Here is a 15,118-nt window from a genome sequence, read left to right on the forward strand (position 1 = left end):
TTCAGATTGTTCAGTTAAGCTTTGGCAAAAAAAAACAAAAAAAAAACCTGAAAGCTGATTGATTTCTATGCATTTAAATTGTTTAGCAAATCAACCCCTGTATGAGCTCAAACTATTATGTGTCATTTAAAGCCTATGGCACATTTACAGACATCTCAAGTCTCCTGTGACTAGCGGGATACTCTCGCATTTGACGGCAGGCTCACAGACACAATCTCCTGGCTGAGCCTGCACTGCTACTCAGCCTGGAGTAATCACAAACAGCGGGTGTCTCCCACTGTGTCATGCAGCTGCAGTCTTAACTTTTTTGTGGCCATCCACTGTAACAAAGCCCCGCCTCCTCACCCATGATAGACGGAACACTGATTCAATTTCCCAGCATTGTATCAGTGTTAAGTTGACCGTCTATCATGGATGAGGAGGCGGGGCTTTGTTTACAGTGGATGGCCACTGAACAGTTAAGACTTACCTGCAGATGGGCACAGTTAGGCTGCAGATGGGCACTGATGAGGATACAGATGATCACAGTGAGGCTGCATTGTTGACACTAATGAGGCTACAGATGGGCACAGTGAGGCTGCATAGATGGCTCAGTGAGGCTGCATTAATGGGCACTGACAAGGCTGCATTTTTGGTACTGTGAGACTGCAGATGGGCACAGTGAGGCTGCAAATGGACACAGTGAGGCTGCATTGTTGGCACTGAGGAGGCTGCAGATGGACACAGTGAGGCTGCATTGATGGCTCAGTGAGGCTGCATTGATGGGCACAGTGAGGCTGCATTGATGGGCACTGACGAGGCTGCAGATCAGCACAGTGAGGGTGCAGATTGGCACAGTGAGGCTGCAGATTGGCACAGTGAGGCTGCATCATTGGCACTGATGAGGCTGCAAATGGGCACAGTGAGGGTGCATTGTCGGTGAGTGTGAAACAACATTATATTTAAAGTATTATTTTATTATAGTATTTTATTTTGAATCGGGGGGTTGTCGGCATGGAGCATGACCTCCCTGAAATTAGCTTGCCACCTCCCTGAAAGGAGTTTTTGCAGGTTGGGATGTCTGCATTTAGCCCCCTTTCACACGGGTGTTCTGTCAGTCTGCTTTTAACCCGTGATTAAACTGCAATGCTGAGTTGGGCCCATTCAGGTTTGACTGACTGAAAGCACTACGTGTGTGTGAGCGCAGATCTACTTTTGTGGACCTGATCAGGTATAAATGGATATAATAGGATGCACATCCAGTTACAAACAGACTGACATATGAAACCTCTGGAGAAAGCTCAGAAGAGGTCATCTACATGACACAATGGACTAATGATATGCCTACCCTCCTTATCACAAAATATGGTAGGGGGAAACCTGTATTCACCCCCTGACATGCCCAGGTGTGCCATTCCTACATCGATGCCAGACAAACAGGATAACCTCGACCCCCCCCCCCCCCCAACAATTAGTGGGAGGTTCTCTTGTTGAACTCAGGTCAAAGAGAATTATTTAGGTCTATGTACATACTAATTGATGTTCATCTTAAGTTACTTGTTTCAGTTAATTTGATGGTATGGATGCTATGTGCTTGAAAGACTTTGGTCCATCTTTGGGGACCAAAGAGTTTTAGGGGGGGAATATGTAGCCAAGTGCTGGGCTACAGTGATAGGAGAAGGAGAGATTGGTTTTTATTCTTCTCACCCTCTACTGAGATATTGATGTTATGCTTTACCATTCTCCGACCAGGAGCATGGATAGACTCCTTACACAACAGATCCTAATAGTTACTATGCAGTAGGAGGAGTAGAGAGATGTTTTATATTAAACTGCCCAGGAAAGTTCTTCCTTATAGCACCGAGGGAGTTAGAGAGAGAGAGCACCTCTGTCTAGATAGTTGCCTCCCAGCGAGAGAAACCATCCTATCCAGCAGCTCATATGGAGGTAGCACGCTCATATGGAGATATCACTACAAATGTATCTGTTTTATTGTGAATAAATGCATTGCTATGACTCTACATTCAATAATTAAACAACTGGTGTTCTTTATTTAATGCCATCACTGGAATATCTCAACTTCCAAAAAGAAACATCCAATTTACAACAGTATCCTGTGTGAAATAACATACAAAAGTAATACACAATTATGTATTAGAAAAACACAATGCGGAAGCGTTACAAAAATGTTATTTAATGGACATAAATTATACTCACGAAAATAAAATAAAATCCTTAATCGGCAAAATAGTGGCTTCTACTTTAAAGCTCATTTGTACTTTTGTAAAAAAAAATCAAAATAAAAAATCAGTAAAAAATAAAATAAAAAAATGCTATGAAGGAGGAGGGGATGTCAACACGGTTTTTGAAAAACTCAGTAAAAAGTTTTTCTGGAAGTGTCATATTTAAACCAAACAGATATAATACATTTCTGTGTTTTACATACTGTAATATGGCCAACACACATTTCTACACAGTTATCATTGTTTTTTTATTGTTAAAGAATAAATCTTTATGACTCTCTGAAGGTACATTTGTAAAACATGTACCAGGGTACAAAAAGTGATGATGACAACCATTGAAGCATTTTTGTGATGTGTGTGGGAAGGGATGAGGCAGTTGAAGGATGGGGGTTTGTAGGTTCACTTAAATTAGACTTTTCAATTACTTTACAAGTGTGCATGAATATCTTTCATGTGACAATATACAAAACCAGTATCAATAAAAATGCTGACTAGACTTTGCTTAGGCTAAGTTGATGCCATCATTCAGCTACAGGCAAGCATTTCCTCAGTCTCCTCTCCCCCAGTGATCAAACTGCAATATTGTAGCTTTGTCATGGGGAATACTTTGGCCTCTGTGAGAGATAATATATACATATACACATTACATATGCGTGCACTAGCAAAATGATATCTAATGCTGGGTCCACTTTAGATTAAAAGTTTAATTTTTTGTTGCAATAGTTAATAGAGTAGCTGTCCCCCCTTACTGGATCCACAGTCCCATATTACTCTCGGATTCTTCCTTCTAACTGGAAAGAAGGAACCTAGACATCTGAAAGGTGAAGTACAGCCAAAGCTTGTTTGCACTGGTACTTCTCCTGTGGATCATAAGAGTGCAGTTCGTTCTGCACTCCTGTGAGCCCGCTGTCAGCTGATGTCACAGTGCCAGTTCAGGCTGGGGAACAATCATGACCATATGGTTGGGATCTACCCAGAAGCCTGGATCGGCACATGGCTCAGCCTCTCAGCCATTGCTCAGTTCTCAATCTTGGAGCCTGCGGGAGACAGATGCAGCATCGGACTGATGCTGCATCCACCTAGATAAGTATGATTTAAAAAAAACAAATAAAAAAACTTCTCTTTGAATGATCAAGCCATATATAAAGAGCCACTTTCTTGTGTATAATCGTACTGTGGCACCACAGCCCCCACTAATAGCTTTTCCTTTGGGATTCATTTGGGATTCATACTGGGAATCATATCCTCTACAGAAGAACTAATTAACATCTGTCCACCTAGACAGGCAGGGTTGGGCTAGCACAGCTTGGCTGTTTAAAAAATATAGGCAAATCTTTCAGGTTGGAAACCAGGGAATGTTCCAGTATGTCAATTGTTGCAGCCTCTTCCCCCATTTTTGTTTTAACAAATTGAGCCTGCAATCACCCACAAATGTTTTTTTTTTACCATGGCTATCATCACTTTTTGAACCTGGTACTTACATATCTACATCTGAAGATATCTGTGTCAGATGGTATTTTTTAACACTATACTGATTTACTATTGTTTGGATATGTACTGTATGGTGAATGGGTATAATATTTATGTATTTTTTTATTTATTACAGCCATTTATATAGTGCTGACAACATACGGTGCTTTACAAATTGTACATTCACATCAGTCCCTGCCCTTAGAGAGCTTACAGCCTAGCATCCCTATCTAACACATTAGGTCCAGTTTAACCTACAAGAATTTGTTTGGAGTGCAAAAGGAAACTAGAGTACCCAGGGGAAACCCATGCAAGCACAGGGAGAACATGTAAACTCCATGCAGATAGTGTCCTGGTTGGATTTCAAACCAAGGACACCATTACTGCAGGGCAGGAGTGTGATTATATATATTTGTGATAGTTGCTCTTTAAGGGCTGCTTTGGACATTCATGCCTCTATTTTGTTTACCCTTTATCAGCCTTAAAGTGAACCTGTAGTCTATTTTAAACTTTTAAAAGTAAATGCATTGCCTATGAGCAGTCAATGCAATTATTATTTGGAATAGTATTAGGTACTGTGTGAATGGGTTTTGGGGTTGTGTTAATGGCATTAGTTTGACATCTGTTTGAGACCCTTCTGAGGTCATTCATTGCATTGACAGGTGCACATGACCACCCGTTGGCCACCTTCTGACCTGCATAGACTTGTATGAGAAGACAAAATCCTCCTGAAGCGAACAAAAGCCTGTCAACACAGGTCCTAACTGGAACCTGACATTATGGCCATGCTTCACCAACTGATACTCCCCTGTCCAATTTGAAAAGCTCAGTGGTCAGCAAAGGCACACTTAATGGTTAATGGACAATGGAATGGTATTAAATGGAGTCTTGAATTTAGAGAAGTCAGACCCCAGTAACAGAGTGAAATAAAATCAGCGAGGGCACGGAATCTTTTTTGGTTAACAAAGATAATAACATCTTGTGGCTTCCACTTTTAGAAGTTTAAAATTGAATACAGGTTAGTTTAACAGTTTGCCCTATGGAGGCATTGGGGTTAATTTACTGGAAAACTGGAAAGTGCAAAATCTGGTTTATCTCTGCATGGTAGCCAGTCAGCTTCTAAGGTCAACTTGTTCAAATAAGGAGTGGAATTGGAAGCCGATTGGTTTCTATGCAGAGCTGCACCTGATTTTGCACTCCCCAGTTTTAGTAAATCAACCCCATTGCATCTGGTTGTCATCTTATGTGAGACCAAACTCTACCACACTCCAACACTTTTACAGCTGCCGTATAAAAAATGAATTGAGCTTATCAAAATGGAAGTGGGGCTTAGCTATCAAAGGCTACAGGGCTAATAAGAAAAGGAGGTAGGACTTAACATCACACTTCTAAATTACCCCCGTGTCTATCTTTCCTACCCTCCTCCTTTGTTTTCTCCAACACTACAGGTGCTCTTTGACATTGTACAGCATCCCTCACTAGCATCTTCATAAGAAGATGACATGGTATTAACACTTGGAAAATGATTTGTTAATTATGACAAATCAGAGTAAGGTAACTGGTGTTAGTGTAAAAATAGCAATTCTGATGTACAGCCCCTCAGAACCAAAATTCAGAAACAAAAATGTTGACATTGACGATGTTACGATGAGACAAGACTCCGCCAACCACATAGTTCATCTCCAGTTTCAGGGTAGCATGGAAGGGGCCCACAATGGGTTTAATCTGACGAACCACACCTGTAAAAAGAGCAGCATTGGTTAAAATTAAGAAATTGTAAAAGATATAGCAAGGTTTATTTATACAAACTAGTGACATAGTAAGGTTAAAGGAATGACCACTAAGTTGAACCAAACTGCAGTTTTAATACTGATGAAGAAGGTCTTAGTGCAAAGAAAAGTGGAAGAATTCCCAAAGCCTTTCAGTCAGGTTGCAGCTATGATTTATCTTGTCGAGGATAGAATGTGAAAGCTGTAAATGAACTTCCATGCTCTCATCAAACATTAATAAATGACATACATGAAATGTTCCTTTTTCATATTCCTCCAGTGCCTGTTCACATGACCAATGCCAAGGTACTGAAGAGACAGTCTCCACCAATGAGGCCAATTTAGCCAGAGATTCTCTGTCTGAATGTCAGTCCCCTAGCAGAGATCACAGGATGAGTTCCTTGAAACCTGGCACTAGAGTTATGTAGAATCTCCTTCTTTTTTAACCATTATTTTTACTGTGTGAAGGGTGGCTATTTAAAGTAAAACTAAAGGAAAAAAATGTTTTTTTTTTCTCATTTTGGACAGAGTAAAGCAGAGTATACACAGACTTTTTTTTTCATTTAGCCATGTTGAACAATACAAAACTTAAAGATCCCTGCATCTAAACAAGGGATCTTCCCTGCTGCACTATTGTATTCTGACAACGGGGGCTCCCCCATCAGAATACACAGATCATTGGCTGGAAGCACTGATTTTGCACAGAAATTTTGCCTTTGGCTCTTTCTGTAGTCAAGGGAGCAGTGATTATTTGCTTTGGTCTGTTCAGAGATTCACAGGCGGGGAGTTTAATTGCATCTCCCTGCTCCAAATCTCTTAGAGCATAGGGAGGGAGATTCAAATGATCAATCTGAATATTTATCATGGCCTAACCAGTCCTTGGAGCGGAGTGTCCAGAAGGTGGCTGGTGAGGTGTTAAATAGTCTGAAGCCCTGGAGAGATGGTTCTTTCCTCAGCAGAAAGGATTTCCAATGCCTCTGGGACTGCTGCCCCCTGGGGCAAACTGTGGACTGTGTTGCTGTTCTTTTATGTCTTGGCTGTGGCAAAGCTGAGGACCTGGAGTGATCTTCTGAGGAGCTGGCTGTGGTCTGCAGAAGGATTTTTTCCTTTACCGAACCATGTTTTAGGAAGCTGGTAGGTGTGCAGCTGTCCTGGGGACTTGTGAGCACTGACCCTAAATTGTGATCCCTGGGTGACTTGATGTGCTTTGGGATGTAAGAGGATGTGCCAGAGGTAGCTGTGGACTGAGACAGCTCTCATAATACTGGCCATTCCCCCATGCTCATAGGAATCCTGGAGAAGAAGCATAGAGAAGAGTGTCCCTTGTTACTGTGCAGCATTTTGGAGTATCTCAGGCCCTAACCCCTCTTCTGTTTAAAGTTCTGCAAGCAATGCATTTTAAAAATACATCCCCTAGACCAAGTGTTTGGAGCCGGAGTATATGGACTAGTTCTTGTGGTGATTGGCAGCCTCTGTACTTATAGGGAGGAACCAGCTATTACCAGCAGCCCTTACTGGGGTAGCACTAGACCAGCATGATTGTTTGTCAGAAGTCTGTCAAATGTTTCATAGTTTCATAGTTAGTAAGGTTGAATAAAGACACCAGTCCATCTAGTTCAACCTGAGTGTCTACAATTGTCCCTGTACATTGCACACTCACATAAGTCCCTACCCTCAAAGAGCCCACAATACTAAGCCAATTAACCTACCTGCATGTCTTTGGATTGTGGGAGGAAACCAGAGTACCTGGAGGAAACCCACGCAGGCACAGGAAGAACATGCAAACTCCATGCAGGTAGCGTCATGGTTGGGATTTGAACCAGCGACCCTTCTTACTGCTAGGTGAGAGTTCTAACCACTACACCACTGTGCCGCAAATGTTGATGTGTGAATACTGAGATTAAGGAAGATTTATAAACCCTGTCCGTTTATTTTTTCTTTTTACCATCTGCATCCCATTGGGGTGATTCACTTCACTTCCTGCCCAATAACCAAATGGGTGAAGTGAGAGGAAATACTTTTCAAAGTGGGGGAATAACTAGTATGCCCACGGGAAGATTTACTGTTCTGGGGAAAACCCAACATATGCAATTTCCTTTCACCTTCACTCTCAAAACAAACAAAAAAAGTTTTGCTTATACGTATACATCGAATGAATGTGCATTCATTTCATTTTTGTTTGCAGGTAAATTTTTTTCTTTCTTTCTTTTTCTTTATCTTTCTTTCTTATTTTGCATAGAGTAGAGAATGGTTAGAACTGCTATTGGGTTTTTTCCCCTGCCATGTGTATCTTGATGAGAAGATTACCCATCACAACCTATCCCAGAGATTCAACATGAAAGTAAAGAAAAGCTCTCCATATAGAGAGGAAATCCCCTCCTAGTTGGCTATTACTGGAAAAAGTGCTCCCATTTGATGATTTCCTCTTATCTTGTTCCGGAGACAGCTTTATAAATTTTGGATTTTGCCCCACTGTGACAATAGTGGTAGGGTAAAAAAAGAGGGTGACTCTCCCCAGTGTGCACATGGACAGCAATACTTGATATCTTACATAGTTACATTTCCAGTACATCCTTCCTGAGGACTGGTGCCCAGAACTGCACAGCATACTCTAGGTGTAGCCAGACCAGAGTCTTATAGAGCGGGATAATTATCATTTTATCTCTGGAGTTGATCCCCTTTTTAATGCATGACAATATTCTGTTTTCTTTGTTTGCAGCAGCTTGGCATTGCATGCCATTGCTGAACCTATCATCTACTAGGACCCCCAGGTCCTTTTCTATCCTAGATTCCCCCAGGGGTTCTCCCCCCAGTGTATAGATTGCATTCATATTTTTGCCACCCAAATGCTTTATTTTACATTTTTCAACATTAAACCTCATTTGCCATGTAGTTGCCCACACCTTTAATTTGTTCAGATCATTTTGCAAGGTTTCCACATCCTGCGGAGAAGTTATTGCCCTGCTGTGAAGGTTTCGTGACATCCTTTGTATGAGGGTGTGAGCGGTTGTCACCAGGACAGGCAGTGAGGTTATATTCCTCTAATCGGGACACAGACGGCAATAAAGGAGTTCTAATTATTCCCTACTCTATCCAAAACAAAAAATGAGCTCAAGTTTAAGAAGTGTGAGCAGATTTATAAACTGTGTAGTGTAGACCTCGCTGCTGAGTTCCAAAAGAGGTAAAAACAAGTCCACCAATGAATTAGCCCTCATTGTCCACCCATTTGGTCATAAAGGAGCATGCTGGAACTTGCAGTTACAAATATGAGCATTCAATTCTAGGAAATGTGCTCCTCCAACTTGCCTCACACCCCCTTCCCCCTAATTATCTCCAGTTACACTGTCCCGCCAACAGCCCGTACAGCTTTGCAGAACACGGACTCCTTAATCACATTGGCGCATCCAGCCTGACTAATTCACAGTGTCAGACGCCCGTCCATATTTACACGCTGCTAATAACTTCTGGGTATTTTTCTTGTCTATGTGACACAGTTGAAAGAAAACCTCAATGATATTTTCGGTTTGCAATAAGTCGTGAGTTTATAGGCAGCAGATTCCGCATACAGAAGTTCGATTGAAATAACAAAACAAGAAAAGAAAAAGAAATAGCTTGAATTTGAGTGAGGTTTGGGCCCAGTACAAGCATTATGATCAGAATGAGGGATAGCACTGACCTCAGAAGGAGTATACTTATCTTTGGGGTTTGGCATGAGCAAAATGGCTTCAAAATGAGCCTGCTTTTGGCCCCTCGGCAAACCCAAAGTTCTTTAAACTGACAAAAAAGCCAGCTCTCTGGAATCACTCATTCTTAAACAGGCCTAACAACATTTGGCATTAATGCTTTCGGAATCAAACATCTGGCTGTGCTCTGCGGCCACTGTCTCTTTTGTAGCTTTCCAGGCATGGGATGATAAATGTACAAACAGCCATTTTGTCTGCAGGTTGCAATTAAATATATACGAGAATTTAGAAAGAGATGGCCTATAATATTTTGAATAGCTGTCCTGTGTCCCGATGTCACTCCTGGGAAATATTTTGGTATTTTATCACAAAGACCTCTTTGGCCATTAATTATTTAACAAGCTTCTTTATTTTTTGGCTTTCATGCCTACCTTTATAACGTTTATGGTAAATCTTACAACCTAACAGAAAGGGGCAAAGAAGGTAATAGGGAGGTTATCGTTAAGTTTCTCTGCAAATTCGCTCATCGATGTCTTTATGGACCCTGCTTCGTGCACTGGTTCAAATCATTTGATGGAGGGGAAATTATGGTGTGGGGTTGTTTTTCAGGGGTTGGGTTTGGCCCCTTAGTTCCATTGAAGGGAACACTTAAGGCATCAGCCTACCAAGACATTTTGGACAATTCTATGCTTCCAACTTTGTGGGAACAGTTTGGAAATTGCCCCTTCCTGTTCCAACACGACTACGCACCAGTGCACAAAGCAAGGTCTGTAAAGACATGGATAAGCGAGTTTGAGGTAGAGGAACTTGACTGGCCAGCACTGAGTTCTGACCTCAACCCAATACAACACCTTTGGGATGAATTAAAGTGGAGACTGCGAGCCAGGCCTTCTTGTCCAACATCAGTGCCTGACCTCACAAATGCGTTTCTGGAAGAATGGTCAAATATTCCCACAGACACACTCCTAAACCTTGTGGGCAGCCTTCCCAGAAGAGTTGAAGCTTTTAGAGCTGCAAAGGGTGGGCCAGCTCAATATTCAACCCTACAGACAAAGACTGGGATGTCATTAACCACTTAAGTCCCGGACCATTTGGCTGGCCAAAGACAAGACCACTTTTGCAATTCGGCACTGCGTTGCTTTAACTGACAATTGTGTGGTCGTGCGATATGGCTCTAAATATCCCTAAAAAATATATTAAAAAAACATTTTTTTCCTCTGTTTAGGCCGATACGTATTCTTCTACATATTTTTGGTAAAAAAAAATTGCAATAAGCGTATATTGATTGGTTTGTGCAAAAGTTATAGTGTCTACAAAATAGGGGATAGTTTTATGGCATTTTTATTAATATATATATTTTTTTACTAGTAATGGTGGCGATCAGCAATTTTTATCGTGACTGCGACATTATGGCGGACACGTCGGACAATTCTGACACATTTTTGGGACCATTGGCATTAATATAGCGATCAGTGCAATTAAAATTCCATTGATTACTGTAAAAATGTCACTGGCAGTGAAGGGGTTAACACTAGGGGGCAGTGAAGGGGTTAATATGTATCCAGGGAAACTAACAGACTGCTGTTCATACTCTGTATGAACAGACGATCTGTCAGTTCACTGCTCAGAGAACTGGAAACTGTGTGTTTACACACAAAGCTCCCGGTTCTTCGTGTGACTCTAGCGATCGCAGGAGCCTGGCAGCGATCGAGACCGCCGGGCACTCGCATTGGCTCGGGGAGTGAGCGGGGCCAGCAACGCAACTGCAGGGACAGGCCTGAATGGATTTCAGGGCCTATTGATCCAAAGGTGGTCCGGTGGTCCAGAGGAACCAGTGGGAGGAGTCTTGCCTGTTTCTTTTCCTTGCACGAGGCACCGCATGAGTGTGTCATAGGGGAAAGAGGTTGTTTTCTATGACAAAGAAAAGAAAATGTTCCGGATTCCAGGAACATCATCCATCATGGGACTCAGGATGCCTTCAGTGGGAAACCCCACAAGTGTGAGACTGCCTAGGACTTTACTCACTAATACAGGAATTTGCCTGAGACCGCAGGGGCGTTTTGTACTGTATACGACAAGAGATGTTGAGGCGCTGGGAATGCTCTGCAACAAGTGCGAGGGACTGGTCGCAAGTCTCCGGCCATTTGTCCGATGCTTACAATGTGAAGAATACCTGTTTAAAGTGGAGCAACCCACTGTGCCGCCTCGGGCATACCTCATGTACTGGGCCACAGGCGTTGTAACCGAGGAGTCTGTTGTGTATGCTCCTGTGGCGAGGCCTACAACTTTTATGCTGACTACTACAACCAGTGTCCCGGAGGGAGATGCTGTCACCACCATTACCGGAGGAGCCACTCCGTATGTCATGGACACTGCTTCGTCCATCACTACTACAGTTATTGTGCCTGCTTAGAAGAAAGTAGGCTATGTCAAGGCCTCCTGCGGCCGCAGTAGAAGTCTATCCCAGAACTTGCCTGGATCGAATTGGGGGAAGGAGATCACTCCCAAGGAATCCGCTGCAGATACGGGTGAGAAATCTGGGGAAATTGTATTACGTGAGACTGTACGTAACTATTTGCCATCAGAGGAGTTGCGGGACAGAGATAGATTGCCTGTCCGATTTTTCAGGGAATGACGATTTGTTTTGAGACTTTGTCCCAAGAGATGTTGTGGGCAAATGCAGATGATTTGGCCGCAACCTGCAATGTTTCTGGCTGGTTAGCCGTAAATTCGGGGAGTGCATCGCCTCGGGCGGGAACCCCTACAACTATTGACTTGACTTTGCCTAAACCTGTTAGTTTGCCTGAACCTAAGAACATGTAGTTTGCCATGGTGCGTAAATCACCAAACTCTTGTGTGCCTCTCGGTGATGGAAGTGCTGGAGCTCTGCCTAGGCTCGCACAGTCCCAGCGGCTGCTGAACAAGCGGGTGGCTACAGAATACGGTTTGGAGTTCCCTTATGTTCCCAAGGAAATTATGCAGGAGATTGAGAAAAATCAAGAGCATTGGTATGCCAGTGATGTGTGGGACTACTTGAAAGTGCCTAAGCCCTTTAGGAAACAAGGATGTTCCCCTGCTATGTACGAACGCACTAGGAAAGTAATTTGGATCAAGCTCCCCATCTCCCTGCGCACAGGCATAGCGGAATGGGCCTTTGCGCACACAAATTCACCATGGATCGGTGCTCTGGCGCACGCACATTCGCGGCCCTACTGAGCAGCGTGCACACATACCGCAAATTCCCTGACCAGCCTATAAAAGGAGCCTTAGCAGACAGACAAGTTGCTGGTTTGTCTCAGCTCACCTGTGTTCCTCTGCTTGCTGTTCCTGTTTACCACTTCCTGTTGTGACCCGGATTGCGTGAAGACTACGCTGATTCTCTCCTGACCTGACCCCTGGCTTATTTAACGGACTTCCTGCTCTTAGCCTTGCTGGCTCCCGGACTGATACCTGTGTTTGACCCTTGGCCTGTTTCTGGACTTTCCTTACCTGTTTTACAGACTTGCCTGCTACTTACCTTCTGGTCCGGTCCATCCTGCACGAGCCCTCTTCCAGATCTTCACACAAGTCAGGTATCCCGCTGGAGGCTTGTGCCGCAACAGCCACCATTCTCTGCATCTTGGTCTCGATGAGTACCTCTTTTCTGATAGTACAAGCCAGCCATGTCAGAGGCCAACAGAGGGGGTTCACCTTTGGAGATGTTGTGCCAGCAAGTTACAGCCCTCGCAGAAGCTGTGCAGAAATTGCAAGAAGGGTACACCCAAATCGACAGCCATCTTCAGCAATTAGCCAGAACACCTGCACCAGCTAACACAGCACTAGCGCCCCTCGGCAGGGCCTCCCTACCACAGGCCCATTCACCGCCTGCCCTGATGATGGCGACTCCTGAACGGAGGGTACCTATGCCCGAGTGATTTTCGGGCGACCGAAAAAAGTTCAGGGCATTTAAAAACGCCTGCTCCTTACATCTCAGCCTGCTCCTTATATATCAGGATGTGTCCGATGTCACTTCCTGGTTACTTATGGTCTAGCTAGATAGTGCTACAGTGGTGTGAAAAAGTGTTTGCCCCCTTCCTCATTTCCTGTTCCTTTGCATGTTTGTCACACTTAAGTGTTTCAGAACATCAAACCAATTTAAACAATAGTCAAGGACAACACAAGTAAACACAAAATGCAATTTGTAAATAAAGGTGTTTATTATTAAAGGTGAAAAAAAATCCAAACCATCATGGCCCTGTGTGAAAAAGTGATTGCCCCCTAAACCTAATAACTGGTTGGGCCACCCTTAGCAGCAACAACTGCAACCAAGCGTTTGCGATAACGTGCAATGAGGCTTTTACAGCGTCCTGGAGGAATTTTGGCCCACTCATCTTTGCAGAATTGTCCTAATTCAGTTACATTAGAGGGTTTTCGAGCATGAACGGCCTTTTTAAGGTCATACCACAACATCTCAATAGGATTCAGGTCAGGACTTTGGCTAGGCCACTCCAAAGTCTTCATTTTGTTTTTCTTCAGCCATTCGGTGGTGGACTTGCTGGTGTGTTTAGGATCATTGTCCTGCTGCAGAACCCAAGTTCGTTTCAGCTTGAGTACACGAACAGATGGTCGGACATTCTCCTTCAGGATCTCTTGGTAGACAGCAGAATTCATAGTTCCTTTTATCACGGCAAGTCTTCCAGGTCCTGAAGCAGCAAAACAGCCCTAGACCATCACACTACCACCACCATATTTTACTGTTGGTATAATGTTCTTTTTATGAAATGCAGTGTTCCTTCTACGCCAGATATACTTGGACACACACCTTCCAAAGAGTTCCACTTTTGTCTCATCGGTCCACAGAATGTTGTCCCAAAAGTCTTGGGGATCATCAAGATGTGTTGTGGAGAAATTGAGACGAGCTTTGATGTTCTTTTTGCTCAGCAGTGGTTTTCTCCTTGGAACTCTGCCATGCAGGCCATTTTTGCCCAGTCTTTTCCTGATGGTGGAGGCATGAACGCTGACCTTAACTGAGGCAAGTGAGGCCTGCAGTTCCTTGGACGTTGTTGTGGGGTCTTTTGTGACCTCTTGGATGAGTCGTCGCTGTGCTCTTGGGGTAATTTTGGGCGGCCGGCCACTCCTGGGAAGGTTCACCACTGTTCCATGTCTTCGCCATTTGTGGATAATGGCTCTCACTGTGGTTCGCTTGATTCCCAAAGCTTTGGAAATGGCTTTATAACCCTTTCCAGACTGAGAGATCTCAATTACTTTCTTTCTCAATTGTTCCTGAATTTCTTTGGGTCTCGGCATGATGTGTAGCTTTTAAGGATCTTCTGGTGGACCTTACTGTGTCAAGCAGCTCCTATTTAAGTGATGCCTTGATTGTGAACAGGTGTGGCAATAATCAGGCCTGGGTGTGGCTAGAGAAATTGAACTCAGGTGTGGACAACCACAGTTATAGTATGTTTTAACAAGGGGGGTAATCACTTTTTCACACAGGGCCATGATGGTTTGGATTTTTTTTCACCTTTAATAATAAACACCTTCATTTACAAATTGCATTTTGTGTTTACTTGTGTTGTCCTTGACTATTGTTTAAATTGGTTTGATGTTCCGAAACACTTAAGTGTGACAAACATGCAAAGGAACAGGAAATGAGGAAGGGGGCAAACACTTTTTCACACCACTGTATATTATCGGAGGAACCTTTCTGTCTATGACCCTGAGCTCTTTTTTCCAATCATACTTATGAGATGCAATATTAGTCGTGAGTGAGATTGGAACCTGATGTGAAGGATTTTGCATTGTACACTTTGCAAGTGTGAACTCAGTTCATCTGTGCACTGAACACGGGTGCTGCTTAATGAGACTTTTCCTTTGAACAGAACTGTATTTCATAGACTTTTTGATGACTTGAGGTTTTGTACATGTAGCCAAGTGCTTGCTGTATTACATTCACTCCTTCATGTTTTATGCATGAAACGTCTTCCCCCTAGTG

The 15,118-nt window shown here is 43.3% G+C and overlaps 1 protein-coding gene across 1 annotated transcript in view; it reads right to left on the bottom strand.

Moving 5' to 3' along the window:
* Window positions 1-2,002: 2,002 nt before the first annotated feature.
* FBLN1 (fibulin 1) overlaps window positions 2,003-15,118 on the bottom strand; it is a 171,999-nt gene continuing 158,883 nt past the window's right edge. Inside the window, exon 17 of the mRNA XM_077469354.1 lies at window positions 2,003-5,431. Within this exon, the coding sequence (XP_077325480.1) occupies window positions 5,292-5,431 (140 nt within the window). The 3' untranslated portion in view covers window positions 2,003-5,291. The remainder of the gene's footprint in view (window positions 5,432-15,118) is intronic.

This window comes from Lithobates pipiens, unplaced genomic scaffold (assembly GCF_037356315.1).
Source record: "Lithobates pipiens isolate NorthernLeopardFrog02 unplaced genomic scaffold, aLitPip1_a1.2 Scaffold_8, whole genome shotgun sequence".
Taxonomy (NCBI): Eukaryota; Metazoa; Chordata; class Amphibia; order Anura; family Ranidae; genus Lithobates; species Lithobates pipiens.